We start from the raw sequence: 20,511 nt of genomic DNA, 5'->3' as shown, positions 1-20,511 counted from the left end.
GTGGGTGTTGTTGTCGAGACGATCCTTGAATGTTGATTTCTTGGCGGATCGAATCAGTTGGTGGTGGTTGCGGGTGGCTGCCTTGAGGGTGGCCATGTTGTCGGTGGTTGAGTTTTTTCTCCACGTTTTCTCCAGGGTGCGGCATAGTTTCTTGGATTTTTTTAGATCATCATTGAACCAGGAAGCCTTTTTGCTGGTTGATTTGATCTGGTGCTTTTTCAGGGGTGCTAATTCGTCAGCACTGTGGGTGATCCATTGCTTGAGATCGGTGGCCGCTTGGTTAGGGTCCAATGAGAGGGTGGGAGGGTTTTGGTTGAGTGATGAGAGGAGTTGGTCGGAGGTGATTTTGTTCCAGTTTCTTCGAGGAATAGGTTGTGGGCGGTTGTTGTTCAGGGTGGTTTTGTAGCTGAAGTGAACACAGCTGTGGTCCGTCCAATGGAGAGCTGTGGTGCGGTCGAAGGAAATGTGCTTGCTGGAGGTGAAGATAGGGTCGAGCGTGTGTCCGGCTACATGAGTGGGGGTGTCAACAAGTTGTTTGAGTCCGAGATTGGCCATGTTGTCCAGAAGGGTGGAGGTGTTGCTGTCGTGTTTGTTTTCAAGGTGGAAGTTGAGGTCTCCCAGCAGAATGTAGTTCTCGGAGGTGAGGGCATGTGGGCTGACGAAGTCGGTGATGTCATCGCTGAATTGGGTGCGTGTTCCTGGTGGCCTGTAGATGAGGGTGCCTCTGAGTGTGGTCCTGGGGTCGGTGTGGATCTGAAAGTGGAGATGTTCGGCGGTTGCAAGATTGTCGTCGGAGCTGGTCGTGATTTTGATGGTGTTCCTATGGATGATGGCGATGCCTCCTCCTGTTTGGTTGGAGCGGTCTTTGCGGATAATCTTGTAGTCGTCCGGGATGGCTATGGCGATGTCGGGTGCTGATGATGTGTTCATCCATGTTTCTGTAAGGAAGGCGATGTCCGGTGACGCAGTGTCGAGTAGGTCCCAGAGTTCGGTGGCGTGTTTGTGGACCGAGCGGGTGTTGAGCAGGATGCACTTCAGGCGGTTGGAGACGGTGCTGTGTATGGAGGAAGTGGATTTGGTGAGGATCCTGAAGCAGTTGAACTTGCAGGAGAGGCAGGCGAATGGGCCGTGGGTACGTCCTGGGGTGGCTTCGCAGCATTGCGGTGTGCGTCCGGGGTTGAGGGTGAGGAGAGTTGCGGCATCGTATGTGAGTCTAGTGGGCTGGGTACGGCGGGGGCCAGGGGGTCTGGCGCTGACGGGCTTACCTTTGGCGCACCTTCGGCGCGCGATCGCTGCGCGTGAATGCTGCGCGTTGATGCATCTGTCATAAGTGGAGTAGTGGAGGAGGCGGAGCGTGGGAGGGGTAGCTGGGAGGCGGGAGCGTAGGGGGAGGGACGGGCTGCAGGCACAACAAAATGGTGGAAGCAACAACAACAAGGACAACAGGACGCTATGGGAGCAAGCAATCAGGCAGCACAAGTCCGATTAAATTAAGTTTATGGCAGTGGGGGAAGGCAGCGCTACGCACACAGTTAAAGTAGTCTAAACACTGAAAGCAATGCGAAGAGAGAAAGAGCAGCGCTAAGCACACAGGTCGAATAAAATATTGTACACAAATAATGCAATGCGGAGCGCTACGCCGGATATCAGGAGCAGAATCAATATGAAGAATGGCAGTGTGGACAGGCAGCGCTACGATACCAATACAGCGCTTGCAGGTCGGGAGGTGGGCTGGAGCGACCGCTTCACACGAAGCTAGGCAGGTCACAGAGGCTTTCCAGCCAGGCTGTTCCTGGTCATTCGTGGGTGGGAGGGGTAGCTGGGAGGCGGTAGCGTAGGGGGAGGGACGGGCTGCAGGCACAACAAAATGGTGGAAGCAACAACAACAAGGACAACAGGACGCTATGGGAGCAAGCAATCAGGCAGCACAAGTCCGATTAAATTAAGTTTATGGCAGTGGGGGAAGGCAGCGCTACGCACACAGTTAAAGTAGTCTAAACACTGAAAGCAATGCGAAGAGAGAAAGAGCAGCGTTAAGCACAATGGTCGAATAAAATATTGTACACAAATAATGCAATGCGGAGCGCTACGCCGGATATCAGGAGCAGAATCAATATGAAGAATGGCAGTGTGGACAGGCAGCGCTACGATACCAATACAGCGCTTGCAGGTCGGGAGGTGGGCTGGAGCGACCGCTTCACACGAAGCTAGGCAGGTCACTGTATCAGGAAGGTGATGGCAGCTAGGCGACATAACTGATTGTACCCAAGTATTGGATACTCCTACTTGGAGCCAGCATATGAGAACCACTGCTTAGCACACAGGTTGTATCTGGAGAGCAGCCTGGAAATTACATCTGCAGGAGAATCAACTCAAAATGTTTCTGAAGACCGAGACAGTGAATCCACTCTGGAAAATGTGCATAAAAGTGTGATCCAGGCCACCTCATTTCGTATCAGTTCCAAGACCAAGGAATAGAGTGCTTCCCAAAGAGCTCTGAGGACTTCAGTGTGACCATGCCTGGGGTCCACATGACAGCCAGTGTCTAAGGGGTGAGGGCACATCACCTGAAGTCTAGAAATTGGTGAAAAAGCTGAGGCTCTGCCCGTCCACGGAGAAGCCTTCCTGTCACTTATGCCTGACACTGCAGAAGGAGAGATTGTCCAGAAGAAGAAACCAAGCATGCTCTCAGGGTGAGGGGCACCCAAAAGTAGCTGACTGGTAAGAGGGAGGAGCGAAGCAGGCCCAGATCCAAAGTCTCCATGGTCTTCTAGTCTTTTGTTGCAGCTCCCACAGTGGGCAGCGTAATGAAGTAGTCAACAAGTTGTCATCATGTGGACTGTCATTCCAGCCATCAACCTGAGTGTCTAATACTTCTGCTAGAACTTGTGGTACCCACCCAAGAGGAGCTGCTGTTTTAACCTCCAGAGCTGCAACTGCTGAAGACGAGTCTCTGCCTGCATCGGCATCCAGGAACAGAACTGCCAAAAATGAGCACCCATCTGCAAGCCTCCAGCGCAACAAGTGCTGAAGAAGAACGCTGTTTTTGTTGGCTTGAAGGCCATGAAAGACTAAACTTGTTGCTCAGTATTAATATTAAGAGGATGAGAATGCCATCTGTGGTCTCCCGCATTGGCGCCGAAGCTCAAGAATTCAAAGACGCAGATTGTAACAGCCCGCGCCTGGATCTCACCACCATCACTGAGCAGTTAAAGCGGACTGGGTCAGCAAAAACTGAGGACTGTGCCTGAACGCCAGTAGAGGGAAGCTGTTGCAGATAATGCTAACTATTTGCTGGCATTGATTTTTTGGGCCAAAGGACAACTGAACTGTTGTACTGGCGAGTCTTCAAGGTGATCACTATTAAAGTGTACCTCTGCCTAACCTATGCCTCTTCCCATATCTTTGCCTGAGTCAGATGAGAAAGAAGAGGTAAAAGAAGGCACCACAGTGATAATGCATATTATTAAAAGGTGTATGGGGTATACAACCTGGTAACGGAAATGCCCTTAGACTGTGCAGTATTTAGTAATGCTGTATAGTTTTTTATTTACTTAAAAGACTAGCTCCGGGCTGGACAATACTAATGTTGTGTCTGGTGGCTGAATGGAGATTTCTGATCTCTCACACCCACAGTGCCTGAGAAACATGTCACTGCTCGCCCTCGCTACCCCGAGAGTCAAATGCTCAAAGGGTTGTGCTTGGCCCACTTTGCTGAGACATAGTAGGACGGACTCCAGGACACCAGCTCCAAATTACCTCAACTACCATGGATGTGGCCCACTAGCCCATCTACCCTGTGACCCCCTAAAGGGATCCGTAAGACGGGCTGAGAATCTAAGTGAGAGGCAATGTAGTTACATATACCTACATAAAGTGTTTTGAAGAGCTGAAAGAACAGAAAGGGGTACTTCAAAACAAATGAATCCGCTTCTTACTATTGCAACACGAATTAACACCATACCGGAGGAATAAAGTGTGCTTCCAGACTACATTCTATTGAATGCTCAACATCACAATGTGCATCTTACTTGACTGAAAGATCTCCAAGATCTACAGGTTCTTAATATTGAAAACCTCAGGTAAATTTCCAAACCTTTGACAGGCCTGGGAGGGGGACCAGGGGGAGGAAGGCGTGGGAGCACGACAGTTAGCATTAACAGCCAGCAGTGAGGAGGCGTTTTCAACATGGTACAGACTGATTCAATTGAACAAACTTCTATATTGGGGAAGGACTGTGTCGAATAAAGGGAGACCCTTTCCCTGCATGCCTTAGATGCCAGATGGATGAGGGAAATGTATTTTATACTATTTGAAACTGTAGACTATTCCACCTTTCTGGAAAAGAGTACAGCATACACTATCCATAGTGTTGGGTAAGCAGTTAAAGCTCAGACCATAGATGTCACTTCTGAATATTTTAGAAGATCAAGTCCATAACAGTTATTAAGGTTGCTACGTGGGTTTGGTAATTAAAAAAACCTAAGGAAAGGTCAACGAAACCTATCATCTGCACAGGAAAGGAGAAGGCAAACAAACTGGGAACAATTTTTCCAGCAAGGCTTAAAAAAGAGCCCTGCAGTCCTTTAAAATCTGCTTTACGCAACTGATTGGAGCTATCACTGAGGGTTGGCTTTCTAATCCCTCTCTTCCCTTTGAATACCTGGTTCAGAAATAGAGAGAACTCAAAAATGGAGGTCACTAAAAGCACCTAACAGTTCTAAGTGTAAGGCCGGATTAGACTATTGTTGCCTTATGGAAAAAATATTTATAAAGCACAGGGCTGCTTAAGCACAGACAAGAAACTATGGGCGATCTAGATGAGCTACCCAGGAGAATCCTTTTAGAGGGCGCTGAACACAAGGGAAAGTACCAGAGCGATATGTTGGTTTACATGGATATGAATATGATTAATGTACAACTATAACAGCAATAGAACTGAAGATAGGAATTGCCATTGGTTGATGCTGCATGTGTTAAAATGCCAATACAATGTAGTAAAAAAATGTAAGCAACTACTATAAAACATCTGATTCAAAATAAATAAGGATAAATGTCAAGCAAGTGGTATTCATTTTGAGAAGAATGTATTTCAATTGACTGTTACATAAAACGGGGAACTGCAGTGAAAAGTAGATTTCACTAGCACTTACGGTTCTTGAGTTACGTTTCAAAACGTTTTAGAGTTGCATAATGTCACATAATGATGAGGGTATAACCTTTCAAAAGACTGAGTGGGACTATGTTGCCATGTGGCGCAAACAGATACAAAAATCTAAAATGGGTGTAAAGCCTTCCACACTACATGATGTTCCCTTACCTTCTTTGTTACGATGTTTCCTTGCTCATCTGTGAACTGTTCTTCAGTCACTTGCTCACCGGGGATGTCTTGTACTTCATTACCCTGTGGAGAGAAGGAGAGAGTCGGAAATAGGGAAGACTCGCTCGTTCTATGGCCAAATTGTCAAGAAGCAACTGTGGCCAATATGGTGGCGTCCAATTGTAAAGTATCGAAACACATTTAATATCTCATTTCTTTTGACAGAAAGCATTTGTCCAAAAACAGTTCACCCTGCTCTCCCATGCCATCAGCTGCAGTGAAAACCTCACAAGGCATAGTTTTCGTCTATACCACTGTCATGAACACTGGGCATTGCATGCACAGGACAGCTTTGTAGAGCACAAGGCACCCTCTATCACCCACCCACCTCCAGGCACAGCTATCTCACCTAAAATGCACACCTGGCACATCCCTTTCACCTTATGCAATGCCCAGATAGATGCCTAGATGAAGATTTCTCAAATGCTTTGGTGTCCTGCTGCTAATATAGTGCCATCATCCCAAAATGAAGTCTTTCCTGGTACAACTCTGTCACTTGCCCACTGCACAACTCTCATCTGTGTGTCCCTCGTGAGTGGGATTCTCTGCTCTGCATGTCACTGACGGGAATGTCATCTCTAACCTGCATTGGTAAAGCCCCTATCCTCTCTTTGTGAATTACATCTGTTAATTCCCCAACTCCACTGCTCCCTACTCTTTCCCACTTCCACAATTATATAATCCGTTTTTTTAGCTACCAACAGAACATAGAGTAGGCATAACCTGTGATATAAGAAGCACAATTCAGCTCTGACATAGTTTATGATCTGTCAAGTTTATTTACAAGAATTGAGTCTATGTGATAAAGTACCTCTACCCAGAATAGCACTACTTTCAGAAAATTCCATAACATATGAGAGTGACCAGGGAGCATTTTTCAATTTGAGTAAAGGTATGATACACATAATAACAAAGCAGCCTTCTTACCCGAGAAAATTCCATAACATATGAGAGTGACCAGGGAGCATTTTTCAATTTGAGTAAAGGTATGATACACATAATAACAAAGCAGCCTTCTTACCCGAGTGAAAGGGAAGTCAAAAGTTAGAACGTCTGTTTGCGTAACGGAAGCTGAGATGTAATTTTGCTATAACATTCATCCGACACACCTCTTCCCATAATTTAGGGCGTAGCTTGCCTTTTCACGTTACAGGTAGGTCTCATTATGGGAAAGTTTAACTGTTGCCTTGTGCCTTCATGGGCAGTCAGGCAGCGATTGGAGTGTCGCCAGCATTCCTCATCTTTCCTTCATTCTATTGGCGCTGGGATAGGAAGGACAGACAATTGGTACGGGAATGGAAAACTACTAGAAAAGGGTTCTGAGTTCAACACAGGAGTGAACAACTTTCTGATGCTTTTCTATATATTTTTGAGCGGCTAGAAAAAATGCCACAATTCACTTGTTGGTATCTAAGTAGCTTTAAGTGTGTTGAGAATGTTGTTGTGCATCTCAATTACAGGTCTAGTTCTATTCTAATATTTTTTGTAGTATTATTTGTATTATTCAAAGTTGGAAAACCTGGGTTCCAATGAACTTGTTATTAATGTGGATGCCCTTGAGCCTCAATTTCCATGCCCTGGATACACATATCCACAAATAGTCTTATCAGGTGGGTGTTTTCTTAGGTACAGCTACTATTAGTGACATCCAAGGTCTGTGGTCATTGAAAGCTTCTGTCATGTCTTGGCTGAGGAGATTTTTTAGCTTTTCTCCAACTTGTAGGTGTGTCTGCACACTGAAATGAGGCTAAGCCACTAGCTGTAGTGCTTCATTCATGTGCAATGTTTCCTGATGTCCAGCGAACTTCCCCAGATCTTTTAATAATTTAGGAAACTAGCCTTCAATGTTTTCAGAACTACATGTGCGGACATCATGTGCTGAGTAGGGACACTGCTTAGGAGGTGCGGAGCTGGTACGCCATCCCAGGGGATATTAAAGCTTTCTCTCAGTGCTATGGATGTGTATCTGTTAACCTGGCACACACACAACCCACTAGACACAGAAGTTTGCACCCACTGGCAGCCCTATCGTAACAGCCTCCCCTCTGCTTGTATTCTGCTATACTCTCAGTGCACATGATATTGCACGTAGTTTGGTGTCCAGTACAAAGAAGGTTGCATAATTGCGGATTTCCAAAGTGAAAGAGTATTTTCTATCAAATTTATATTGCGTTATAAGTTTTTGAAGATGGATAAGGTACAGGTGTTCATGGTCATACTCTGGGAAGAGTAATCATCAGAGTATTGTTAATGTCTGTGCTTCAAACACAGGCTCTTGGGTGCCTTATGGACAGCACAGATGCTCACAGACTTCAACAAAAGGATAGCCTTATGGCTAATAGGTCAAGTGTGTCTTATGGTTGGACACAGTCCAGGGTGGGGAAGGAATAATTCACACCTGTAGTAGATTTAACCACTCTATGGCAAGGCATGTTTATCATTACAATGTATTTTTTGTTGGCTAGACCCTCACTATACAACCTGTGATTTGTCTTTCTTACTTCCATGCTGGCACTGTGGGAGTTGGCCCTGGCCTTTGCTCAGGCAATGTGTATTAATATTGAATCTTCAGTTCTTTCTTTCTGAACTCAGTGGTCTAACAATCGTTAATAATTAGCATGCATCCTGCTTCCTAAAATGTTAATTTTTTTTAAGTTAAAATGTCCAATCAGCTTTCTCAACATCGTGGCAAAGTCATCAGTTGATTTATTCTGTGCCTGACACTCCTGGGTGAAAACATATCATTCATAATCAGTGCATTTATGAGATTGATACTGTATTGATGTGCTTCAGTGGTCATTCATGAAGGGTATACAAGTGCTCTAAGTGGCCGGTGTGGAAATGTAAATGGTATTTACTCGCATTTAGTGTACCTGAAGCCACCTTCAGTCCTATTTTCTTCTGCAAGCTACGATTGCTCCCCGGAAGTGCCTGTCTGAGTAAATGAGCTGGTTTTGCATCTAGGCTCTTGAGGTGTGAAAACCCGAGAAGAGCTTACTCAACTGAAACTGATTATATTCTGGTACTATCTGAAGGCCATTCTTTCTTGTTCACATGATCTCTGTCTAGGACCCTGCTTGCATTGTGTTGCTTTCAATAAGTAATGTTTACTAGCAACTTGTGTTTGCAAAAGAACACATTTGCTCCTAATACCAATGATGAGGGAGTATCTGGTTGTTTGAACCTGTGTCTCACTGATTCATTTTTGTCAATAAACTCTTTTAGACTCCGATTGGCACAAGAACAGATTTCCTAGGCATTGGCTTTTACATGGGAGAAAGGAAGGACAGAGCTGTAGTAAAGAAACTTCAGAAACATGTTCATCATCGCTACAGTGGATAGGAGTTTTCATACATTCCAGTCAATGGGAACATTTTGGTTGCATGTTACTCGAAAATGCTTATTTTGGTTGCATGTGATTCCGAAGGTCCCAAACTGGATGAAACACTTTTATTGTGTCCCAAATTTAGCAAATAACATTTTTTGTGATTCACGTTTGTTTAAAACACTTCCACAAGAGACTTCATTCTGGATACAGGAGCTGAATATTTAAGCTATCAGGGAGAGGGAAGTGTAGTATTTTGAGCATGGTACCCTAACGATGATCCACCTCAGAAATATACAAAAGCGTCTGTTCCTTTCCATCCTCTGCTGCCAGTAGGTCTGTATGTATATATCATATAAAACAGAATGCCTCAATCAAATATATGCAGGGGGCTTGTATGGAGTGGTGCCCAGCCTTAGACCCAGCCTCTCCATATCAAGCCTGTCATATATCTGTCCATACTTTCAGCCGAAGCTGCCTCTCTCCAGTAAGATGGTCCTGATTTTCATAAACACCGAGTAATGACTGTGTAAATATTTTGTTTCTTTTTTCTTTTTCTTCTTAAATATCTATTCTGCTAAATGTTAAAGGGACATTTTTCTATAAATGAAGAGTGGTAAATAATCAAGTAGCATTCATCCTACCTCCCATGTGAAGAAAGAGCTTTTAGAATTGCCACATTCAAATGCACCCATTTTACTTTTGGAAATCAGTAGACCAGGGTTCTAATCATGGCTTTCGCATGTTACCAAAAATTGTGTAAGAGGAACATAATGTTATGTTATGTTCCATGGGTATTTGTATAGCGCACATACACCAACAGGTTTCTTGGCGCTGTATAGTGAGGTTGGATTGCAGGACTCTTGTTATGGAGGCCTGTAGGTTACTGTGTCATTTCTGCTCCTTTCTCTGGTGACCCCTCTATAATTTGGCAAAGTCTCTGCACTGCCCAACCTTCATCACCATAAAGCTGTCATTGAGTCCTCACACTGCTCTGGTCCAGTCTCATGACCTGCCCTCCTTGACAGTAACACTGTGCCATGCTGCCATCGTCTTCAAGTTGACCTCAGTGTGCTCCCAACCTCATTATCCAATTACAGTTCACTGCGCTCCGATTTCTGTAGGCTGATGCAGACCATGGAATGAAGCCCCAGCCTCAAGTCATCACTGAGTATCAGTGTGTGCTTTCTGCTAAGCACGCCGCCATCTGATCTCTGGACAGCCGCCCATCACTTTACAGGCCTGACAGTCATGTGTTCTTCATCCTGCCCACTGCTCACTGGCCCACCTGATTTACTCCTTAATACTGTGAATATGTACCCTGTGACACAAAACTTAAATTGCCATGGTACCCCCATATTCGGCCTCCGCAGTCTAACAACTTTGCACACACCCCGATCTCTCCAAACCTTTCCACTGCACTTCCTTCCCCACTGTTGTTATGGTGGTTTGTTATTCCTGCCCTCTTCCCACACTCTTGACTCATCTTGTCAGAGGGCCGGGGTATCTTCATTCTTGGAGTCTCGGCTCTCGCCCAGCCGCGGATCCCGCCTGCCTCCGTACCTTGACAATGACCCGGCGCCGCACCACCCTCGTCGTCATGGTGTCCTCGTCGTCGGTGGCGCCCTCGCTCTCGCCCAGCTCCTTGTCAAGCTCCTGGTGCACGTGCTTGAGCACGAAGCGCACCGAGCCCTTGATGATGTGCAGCACATTCTGGCAGCTGACCAGGAAGAAGCCCAGCAGGACCAGGCTGACCAGCAGCTCGGTGAGGAAGCCCAGCATGCTGTCGACGCTCCTTGGGGGTCGCGGTCCCCTGTTCACGCGCGCAGGTCACCCCGCATCCCTCTCTGACGCCCGGGCGCGAGCTCCAGACTCGACAGAAGCACCGGCCCCGTCCGCTCAGCCTGTCTGCGGCTCCCGAGGCTGGGTGCTAAGAAGGTAATCCAAGCCCGGCAGCGGCTCCGACGGTGGGACGGCTCTCGACGCCCGCGTCCCGGGCAGCTGTAACTTTAGCCTTGAACAGCAGCTGCCTCGCGTCAAAGTGTCCGTCACGCGGCCTCTGCCATGGACACCTGCTCCTCCCCCATTATCCACCAACCGCGAGAATGGCCAGGAGCAGAGCCTCCGGGGGCACAGCAGCCCCTTGGAAGAGAGCGAAGCCTGCAGCCTTTCTTCCAGAATCGCCGGCTGTGTTGTTTTCAGGAGAGAGAGAGCTGCAACTGCCCTCTAATCTGTGGCGCAGGACGCATCTGAGTTTTCAATCAGATTCCCGCGCGACCGCTGCCAGCTCGGCCTACTGCAGAGAGTGGAAAATACTTTATCGACAGGTCAGCGCCCCTCAAAGTAGGTCGGCGTGTGAAGTGTGTAGTGCCCTAGAATCTGTTAGCATTCTAGTGCTAACTCTGTATTTACACTTAACACCCACCCACCACTGATGTCACTGGTCATGTGACACAGTACCAATAAACGAGGCCGAGCGCACGTGCTCTGGGCCAGTTGCACCGAGCAAGCAGTGTGTCCTGCGTCCAGTCATTTTCCAGCATGAGGGCCTTAGGCCCGACCCTACAATGGCGACGAGGGCGGAGCCGTGCCCAGCGTGCCACAGCTCCATAGAACATTTCGAAGGAAAAGGGGAAGAGAGAGCTGCCTGCTGCAAAGGCACACCCCCTGAGAAGGAAGCCGGCCGCCGAGAGGCCCACGAGGCGTGTGTCGAGCCCCGGGCCTAAAGAAAAGGAAAGAGGTGACCGGAGCCCACCCGCACCTCTCCAGCCTGCTGTGGTCCGCCCTGCCGAGGCGGTGCCCTGAGAAAGACGAAGGAGCCATCGCGGTGCCCACCCGCAGAAGAACAGGCCCGTCGGCCGAAGGTGAGCCCCAGTCTGTGAAGCACCAAAAGCGGAGCCCACCCGCCATAAACTATGAACATTTAATGTGCCCCCTGAAATGCGAGCGGCGCTCAATATTGGCCCCCGTAATTAAGACAAGGCTCACGAAGCCCACCCGCGGCCTGCCTGCAGCGACACCGCAACTGCCCCGTAATAAAAAGCAAGGCTCACGGAGCCCACCCGCGGCTTGCCTACAGCGTCCCCGCCGCGCGTGTGAACTGCGGCGGCGGGGTGAATAACATTAGCTTAGAGCGCCCGCAGCGTGAGGAGAGCTGCCGGGCGCCGAAGGGTTGATGCGGGTGCCCACCTGCATCAATGCGACTGCCCCAGCGTCGCAGGAACTGAAAGCGGAGCCCACCCGCGAAGACTGTGGACACTGCCCGTAAGGAGAAAAGAAATCTCCGGGAGCCGCGTTGACCTCTCCCCCGCCCCCGCAGCGTGTGAAATGAGAGGCTGCTGCGGGCGGGGAGATCGAGAAGAAGACCGCCTAAAAAAAAAACAGAACAGACCGGCCCCAGTAATAACGCCTACATTTCGGCCCCCAGCGCAGCATGTGAAGACTGAAGCTGCAGCGGCGGGGCGCAAGGAAATAAGGATGGCATCCAACCTGTGCTGACTCTTTTGAATGAGCCCCCAGTGCCTGTTCATCGCGCAACACAACATCGAAAGTTAGAAGCCGGTGATAACGAGGCTAACCACCGCGACTGCCTCTGGCTGCCCTCCAGCTCCTCTCCCCACAAGAGCTATTTCCTGCAAAGGAGAGCGAGTACACCCAGGCCTGCAAAATGAAAAAACGCAGTGAAAGTACTCACTGTGGTCCCGGGCCCCATTCTCCTAACTGCCACTGAAACCCAGCACCGGCTGCAACGTAGGGAAAGTCTGCTGGTGCCTGCCCACGAGATGCCCCGCCATCTAGTGGCCAAAATGCGGAACTGCACCCACGATGTACAATAAAGTGCAGCAATACTGAGAACACAACCACGAATGCCCAGGACCCATAATGATGCCCCACACCAGAGAAGCAACAGGTGTGACTGCGAGATAACAGTCAAGGATACCCAGTCAAGGATAAGGCAGGAGGAGGGTGCCCAGTGAGACTGCCTGCAAAATGCACCACTCCCAAAGCCACAGGAAGCAAAGGTGAGAGCAAACTGATCACCCCAGGAACCAGAGAGCATAAAGCTCGACGAGGAAAGCACCCACAGCTCAACCAACAGAAGAATCCACACAAGTGACGCACAGAGACTGATAGAGGACCACCTGCTGGCAGGTGGCTACTCGCAAGAAGAGAGGAGCGCGCCACAAAGCACAAAGAAGGTTTGCAGCAAAAGACTACGAAGGGCACCAACCTGCCCGCCGTCACGTCCAAAGAAATCCACAAGCCATCACACCGCCGAGGAAGAGAAAAGGTAAATGCGCAGCCGCGCGCCAGAAGCACAAAAGAGCGTGAAGACGACCCCAGGAAAGCGCCAGAAACCCCAGAAGCGCGCCAGGAGTGCAGCGACTCCTCACAAGATATTCAAGAGAACACGCGCGACAAGGGCGCCCACAAGAAGAAGATCACAAGAATCGCAACTAGCACCAAACAGAAGAAGCAAGACCAGAAGAACGTCAACGGAGTGGTGACGCAACCCTCCAGAAGCATCTACGCCACGCCAGAAGAGGAGACAGCGATGCCTAGTGGCCACAGGCCATCGCTGCAGCAGAATGGCGAAAGTAAGAACACCCCACACGAACCAACGATGGTTCTAGAACCCAGCACCAAGAAGTGCGACAGCGCATGACGCAAATGCGCAGCAGTGCGGACAGCACTAGCCCAAAGCAGCAAGTCACAAGTGAAGACATGAAGAGCACACCCAGATGCGCACCAAAGCAACTCAACTGCGATGAAAAGAAAATGGTTGCGCTGACAACCCGCAGCATTGAAGATTCAACACAGAAGCTACCTGACCACTCAGCCTGGTCACAAAGCACGAAGTCGACCAGCCAGATAGTCGCACCAAGAAGCCTACCTGCCGGACATCGGCAGAAGGGACCAGCACGAGGTCCAACAAGCTCAGCACCACAAATCCTACCTGCCAGACCTCGGCAGAAGGGACCAGCACGACGTCCAAGAAGTTCAGACAAGGCACGGTCCGAGGACCTAGACCCACGAACTTCAACCACACAAATTAACGAAAGCAACAGGAAGAAGGTGTGAAGGTCGCGACGCTAACCCTGGGAAGCGAGTAATAAGAAGATAGTGTCCTAGGACTAGGACAAGACCAGGAAGACACGTGCAGAGTGCGCGCGCTGCATGGGGAAGCCTGGCCTGAAAAGATGAAGAAAAGGGGAACAGGGTATGTTGCGAAAAGACGAGAAGAGAAGAAGAAAGATCGGAGCGGCACGCCGCCACCGAAGAAAGGAAGAGAAGAGAAGTCAGAGTGACACCCAGTCACTGCAAGAAGAAAGGAGAAAGAACAGAGTGGCCACTGCCACTAAGAAGAAAAGAAGGAAGACGTAATCAGAGTGGCACGACTGTCAAGCTAAGAAGAATGAAGAAAGAACAGAGTGGCCACCGCCACTAAGAAAAGAAGAAAGGTGACAGGCACTGGAACACCGGAGTGCAATGGAGAACAAGCCTGGTAAGAGCACCGGCAGAGCAGACCAAAGACAACCACCTACGAGTCATCCATCCACATGGCGAACGCAGAAGGGAGCAAGATAGACTGTTGAAGACATCTACCTCTGGGGTTGGCGGAAGATCGAATGGCGAGAGTGCTCACACATCCAGCTGATGAACTGACCACTCCACACCGACCCGTGGCAACCCAAGAAGAGGCCTCAAGGAACTCTGGTGGCAGCAAGTCCCACACGGGAGACAGATCTACAGAAGCACGTCTGCAGGACCCAAAAGGATGAAAGCCTCGAGAGCAATAAAGAGAGTCGACAACCCAACCTTCAGGTGGAACTAGGACACGACGGTGAGGCTCGTGGAGCGCCCTGCTCACGGCCCGAAGGCTATGGTAGAGCAACGCGACCAAAAACACCAGTCCAGTGGAAACCTGGCAAAGAGGTCCTCCCGGACATCTTGTGGCAGAAGAAAACCGGCGAGAGGGACATCCTAGTGAGAGGGATGTTTGCACCTACTCTATTCACCTGCCAATAGTCAACACTAAAGCCTGCCCGGAAACATCACAAAGCCAGAAGAGAGAACAAAACCAGATGACTGTTGATACCCATGTCATCCATCTATCTCTCATCACCTACAGAGCGAAGCAAAGGAAGAACTGAGAACACCGGACAGACAGCACCGACAAAGAGTGAACCCGCCGAACAACTGTGAACCGTGCCACCGAGAACTATTAGTCCTGAACGCAAGAACTATACTGCCTGCGGCTTGCAAGCAGCCAAAGAGACTCATTTTGAAAGCCCAAGTCCAATGTTATTTTCTGTGTTTTCCTTCCCCCACAGGTTTTGGACTTTTTCCGGTTGGTTTAATTTTTAACCAATTTGGGAAGGGATGTAGTGCCCTAGAATCTGTTAGCATTCTAGTGCTAACTCTGTATTTACACTTAACACCCACCCACCACTGATGTCACTGGTCATGTGACACAGTACCAATAAAAGAGGCCGAGCGCACGTGCTCTGGGCCAGTTGCACCGAGCAAGCAGTGTGTCCTGCGTCCAGTCATTTTCCAGCATGAGGGCCTTAGGCCCGACCCTACAAAGTGCACAAACGTGACATGCTTACCGTTTAGTGGTGCTGTCATGTGCGGCGTTAATCCGAGTTCTTGCATTCTTTCACATCCCCCTGATTTTGTTTTAGAGCACTTTTTAACCAGAGAACCCCCCTCCTCCCCCCCGACAAAACCCCAAAACGTCCAAAGAAAACTAAAGTAAGATTCTTTTTTTAAGGTTTGGTAATCCAATAATGACAGTTTGGAGGAACAGTCGCAAAAGGTCCGTACTTATACACATCTATGGGATCGCAAAAAGGAATAACAAGTATCCAAAGGATAAGGGCTTGGGGTCCAGGGTAGGCCAGGAATATGAAAAAACACAAGTTTAAATGACAAAGATTTAAGTGGCGAGCGGTGGCCACCGTTAAAATAAGAGAAAGAAAGACCAAACCACCCTTTAACAATATTCTCCTAGAAACGCATTTTTTACATCAATGTAAATTCAACCTTATAAACGCCATCCATTTTGCCGCTACTAAGTATGTAGTTGCATGTTAAGAATCATAAAAACAGAGACAGGACCCCCCCCCACACACACACACACACTACGGCAGAAATCGTGCTGCGGCGAAGGGGTTAAAGTGTGTGCACACACCACAAACACCTGCTGCCAAGGTGCATATACAAAAAGGTTTCAAATAGCAAGCGAGAAACGTAGCAGTACAGCATATCAAATAATAAGAGGAGAGAAACACCCCAATGAAACAAGTAAGCTTTGTGAGATTCTTATATTTATTTTCTTTTTCTTAAAAAGTATCACACATATGTGATGAAGATAGCCAACGCGTTTCGTCCATAACAATGGACTTCTTCAGGGCAAAAATAATCTCCAAATATGCAGAGTCACAAAGTGTAATTCAAATGGTCAGCGAAAATGAGCTTCCAAAATATTAACTGTCCGTATGTGTCACAGGCAGTGTCTTTCCTTGTGGTCCCGGTTACCACTACTGAACTGGAAATAACAAGCAACAGTAATCCCCAAATGGGGTAGTGTTGACGAGGACAAGTCAGGCCATTAAGCCCTGTAGGGCACTTCAATAGGTGCGCATGCCACTATGGAACGTCTGCTTCACCCGAATGAGGCCTCATTCGGGTGAAGCAGACGGATAAATACCATCAGTGATTATTTTTGCCCAGAAGTCCATTGTTATGGATGAATGTTGTTGCATGTTACCTGAAGTTGAAGTAACGCTGCTGATGCCTCTTGGAGTACTTAGTCATCAATGGAGCGCACACCGCTAGCCCCTCCTCCGGATCGCCCCTCGGGACTCTGGTACTTGTAGTTCTTTAGTGGATCATCCAGGTGGGTGCAAGTCGGTACTTGTTGGACTGATGAATCTCTAAATCATCAGTTCAACAAGTACCTACTTGCACCCACTGGGGTGAACCACTCAAGAACTCCATGTACCAGAGTCCCTAGGGGCGATCCGGAGGAGGGGCTAGCGGTGTGCGGTCCATTGCGATTGTGTCTACAAATTGGCTCCCTTGAGCTGTGAGCCGACGGGCTCCTGGACGACGCACCTGCGTGCCGGTTCGGGCATCAAGGCCTTTGACGGTTGCTTGGCGGCCTTCTCTTCCACCCCTAACTATTTTCTCTACTGATGAGGGAAGTTATCCCGAAACCCGAGCCATGTCTCGGGCGATATCCAAAAACCCGGGACATGTATCGGGTCTAGAGATCATCAGTTCAACAAGTACCTACTTGCACCCACTGGGGTGAACCACTCAAGAACTCCATGTACCAGAGTCCCTAGGGGCGATCCGGAGGAGGGGCTAGCGGTGTGCGGTCCATTGCGATTGTGTCTACAAATTGGCTCCCTTGAGCTTTGAGCCGACGGGCTCCTGGACGACGCACCTGCGTGCCGGTTCGGGCATCGAGGCCTTTGACGGTTGCTTGGCGGCCTTCTCTTCCACCCCTAACTATTTTCTCTACTGATGAGGGAAGTTATCCCGAAACCCGAGCCATGTCTCGGGCGATATCCAAAAACCCGGGACATGTATCGGGTCTAGAGATCATCAGTTCAACAAGTACCTACTTGCACCCACTGGGGTGAACCACTCAAGAACTCCATGTACCAGAGTCCCTAGGGGCGATCCGGAGGAGGGGCTAGCGGTGTGCGGTCCATTGCGATTGTGTCTGCCTCTTGGAGTACTGTCCATCATTGGTACTATTTGTACAACAGAGTCTCAAACTCTAAGGGGATGAGTTGTGGCTAGCAAGCTAAGATGGCGGACGAACTCTAGAGAGTCTCAGCACACTTTATCCGACAAATCCTGGCCCAACAATGCCATCCATTATCTAAAACAGTTAGAGAGACCTTACACTGCTGTTTGCCATCGGTGCTTTTACTTACTGCGCACAGAAAGACGTTTCTGCAGTGAAAACCTGACTGAGCCCCAAGCCCACTTGTGGAGCGGTTCACAGGTTTCAGCGGCTGTAGCACTAACCAGGGGCGCTGGGACCTCATAGCTGGCTGCACCAAGGAGAGGAGTCACTGAGTGGCTGAGTGTCTCCACTGCCCTTAGTCTGCGCCACTAGGGCTGGGAGCGGTGGTGCTGCTGAGTGGCTGCCCCGCCGTGCTGTGGCAGTGAGGCTGGAGGGACCAGATTGTGCTTGGACCTCAAGGCTTTGTAAAAAACAAGGGGGACCCAATAGGTAACTGTGGACCGAGGGTATTAGTTATTATATGCAACAGAGGTCCAAAGTTTAGAGGGATAATGCACTTGTATTATATAGACCACAATAGGCTGCTATTAACTTTCCATGCCCAGCCGGACAAGGAATTTTTATTATGATTGATTCAAGTGTTTATAATTTTAAAATACATTTTTGCAGCAAAAGGAGGTTTTGCTGTAAGGCACAATCCTGCGCCGTACTAGAAAATGAGAAGATCAGGTAGAAAGGAAAAAGGGTAAGGACAAGTGCTTCAGGCAAAAGAGGAGTGAGCAAACTGGGCACTGTCAGAATCAGAGATTACCAGTGTTTCCCAGAGCAGAACATACATACATTAATATCAATAATCAAAAGTACGTCTACTATGAAAGGTCGACGTTTCGATCCCGGGCTCTAATTAAAGGGGATCATCATCAGGACTTAACATAATGTTTGCCTGGTACAGAAAAAATGCGCCTTGGTGTTGGCTCGTGGCCACCAAGCGTTGAGAGTCGTAATTAGTGCACCAGGGGCTGCGTTGAGCTCCCGAGTGGAGGGAATGTTGGGGACGCGAAAAACGCGATCTTTTAGGCGCCCATGTGAGCCATTCTTCAAGCGACAGCTTCCGTTGTGAGGACGGCCGGTTTAGATGAACTCGAGCCGCAATTGGGAGATACGAGGTGGCCGCTTCAGAATTTTGGGATTTCAAGCGTGGCGGTCGAGATTAAGCCGATCCGCTGCGAATTTGGAGCAATGTCCAGATGAATACCAGTCTGGCTGCCGGTTCCTCGCCGAGTGGACCTCAAGGCTGGCAGCAAGCTGCATGCTGCACAAATTCTTGCTGAGACCTCAACAATGGGGCCTGGGACTGCCTGAACTGCACTTCCCTGACCTATCCCCACCAATGACCCCGTGGGACCGGAAGAAACAAGGGAAATAGGCAGACAGTGTGAGGTGCTAGTGGAATCTGCGTGCCTCCGCACAGGCCGGCTCAACCAAGCAGCTCACACCTCCCCCCGGACAGCTCTATCTGCCTGGACCCATCTCCCCTTTGCATTCACCCTCAGGCCCACCGTGCCGCCCTAAACTGGACACACTGGCACTGCACCTACCTGCACATTCTCCGACCCCAGTTGCTTCTATCCTCTGACATGGGGGGCACTCCCCGATTTGATCGACAGCCGTCCACGCAGTCGCCCCTGGAGGACTGAGGTCGCTGGTCTGCCCTGGACTGCTTGTACCACTGCGATAATCCATCAGCACCTGCTTGTGCTGCCGTCGGGCATGAGGTTGGTTACCTAAGACACAGGCCAACTCCGTCCTCTTGCTGGGAGAACCAGCCACGACACAGCAATATCCGTCGGGATCAGTGGCATATCATTGGGACACTCATCACGGGCTGCTCATGCTGCTACACTCCGTGCCCTCTGTGCAACAACACTAGAGGAACTGTGGATAAGGTGTGGTCATCACGGGGGCCACCACTAAAGCACCAACCCCAGTGCTGTGCCCGGCAACAGAAGACACACACGAGTGCACCAGTGGAACTACTTGATGCACTAACGGAGGGATACCCTCGAGGGTGAGCCAGCCAGAAGTGACCTCTTCTTGACAATTAGCACAGAGTGTGTGGATATGGGCCGATTGCGCTTGGGGACTCAACAGGTGACACAGTGGCAACCATCACTCGCAGAGTAGTGGCCCGGAGACCAAACGATGACTGGGTAGCAGGTCTCAGCCGATTTCTTCGGTCGCTGCACTGCATAGGAAGGACACCCTGGGATTGCACAAAATTCTGATTGCCGCCTACTGCAGGACTTCCAAACTGACCGACACCCAGACACTGACCACTCAGCCGCCACAGATGAGGTAGAAGCGCCAGTTACAGTGCCTCGAGGCAACACATAACTAACATTCACAGAGGGCAAGGTGCCAGGCTGCCTAGTTGCGATGTTCCAAGGTCCAAGGGGCCACTTGAGGGATAACGTGCATGCTACTATATCTTTACTAAGAGTCAGGAGGGAGCTAGGAGCGGGCCAGAGTGACCTGAGTAAGGCAGAGTTAAAACCCTAGCTCACATTATCCTCTCCCATCACCACACTACCCGTCGCTCGCCATTGCCAATAACCCCATTGCCAAATTCCCCTCTCCTCGGCAACAGATGACCTAGACCCCACACTGACAACACCACAAGCACTACTATGGGCTCCAGGGCCCTATGATCCTGAGCCAAACAAGTAATGTAAACTCACCTATAGGAGCTTACTATGCCACATGCTGCCCCCCTACTGGTCGCACTTTGCCTCATTCGTATAACTACCATATGCTCTTTCTTATGTATTGTTGATGTATGCAAGGCAAGTATTACTGCCGAAATGTCAACCCATATCTTGTACCTGTATTGTTTCATACAAAAAACAAAATCTCAAACTCTAAATTGTCGTTGAAGATTAAAAAAAGGTACTTTAAACAAAGCACGATCTAGAAGGAAAAGGGTTCTCTTCTGCACAGCTTTGCCTTTTTTTGACCCAGCAAACCTCACAAAGAGCT

The 20,511-nt window shown here is 49.1% G+C and overlaps 1 protein-coding gene across 4 annotated transcripts in view; it reads right to left on the bottom strand.

The window, feature by feature from the left end:
* The window catches only part of ANK1 (ankyrin 1), a 1,318,767-nt gene that overhangs the window by 98,190 nt on the left and 1,200,066 nt on the right, over positions 1–20,511 (bottom strand). For 3 of the 4 annotated variants that reach the window (XM_078666235.1, XM_078666236.1, XM_078666234.1), the window contains one exon: positions 5,321–5,404. In XM_078666235.1, coding sequence (XP_078522361.1) covers positions 5,321–5,404 — 84 coding nt within the window. Of the gene's footprint in view, positions 1–5,320; positions 5,405–10,268; positions 10,840–20,511 lie in introns of those variants that run through there. The other variant, XM_078666237.1, reaches the window with a different exon arrangement.

The sequence above is a fragment of the Lissotriton helveticus genome, chromosome 11, assembly GCF_964261635.1.
Source record: "Lissotriton helveticus chromosome 11, aLisHel1.1, whole genome shotgun sequence".
Taxonomy (NCBI): Eukaryota; Metazoa; Chordata; class Amphibia; order Caudata; family Salamandridae; genus Lissotriton; species Lissotriton helveticus.
The sequence above is the reverse complement of the archived record's forward strand: the minus strand, read 5'-3'. Positions and strand labels throughout refer to the sequence as shown.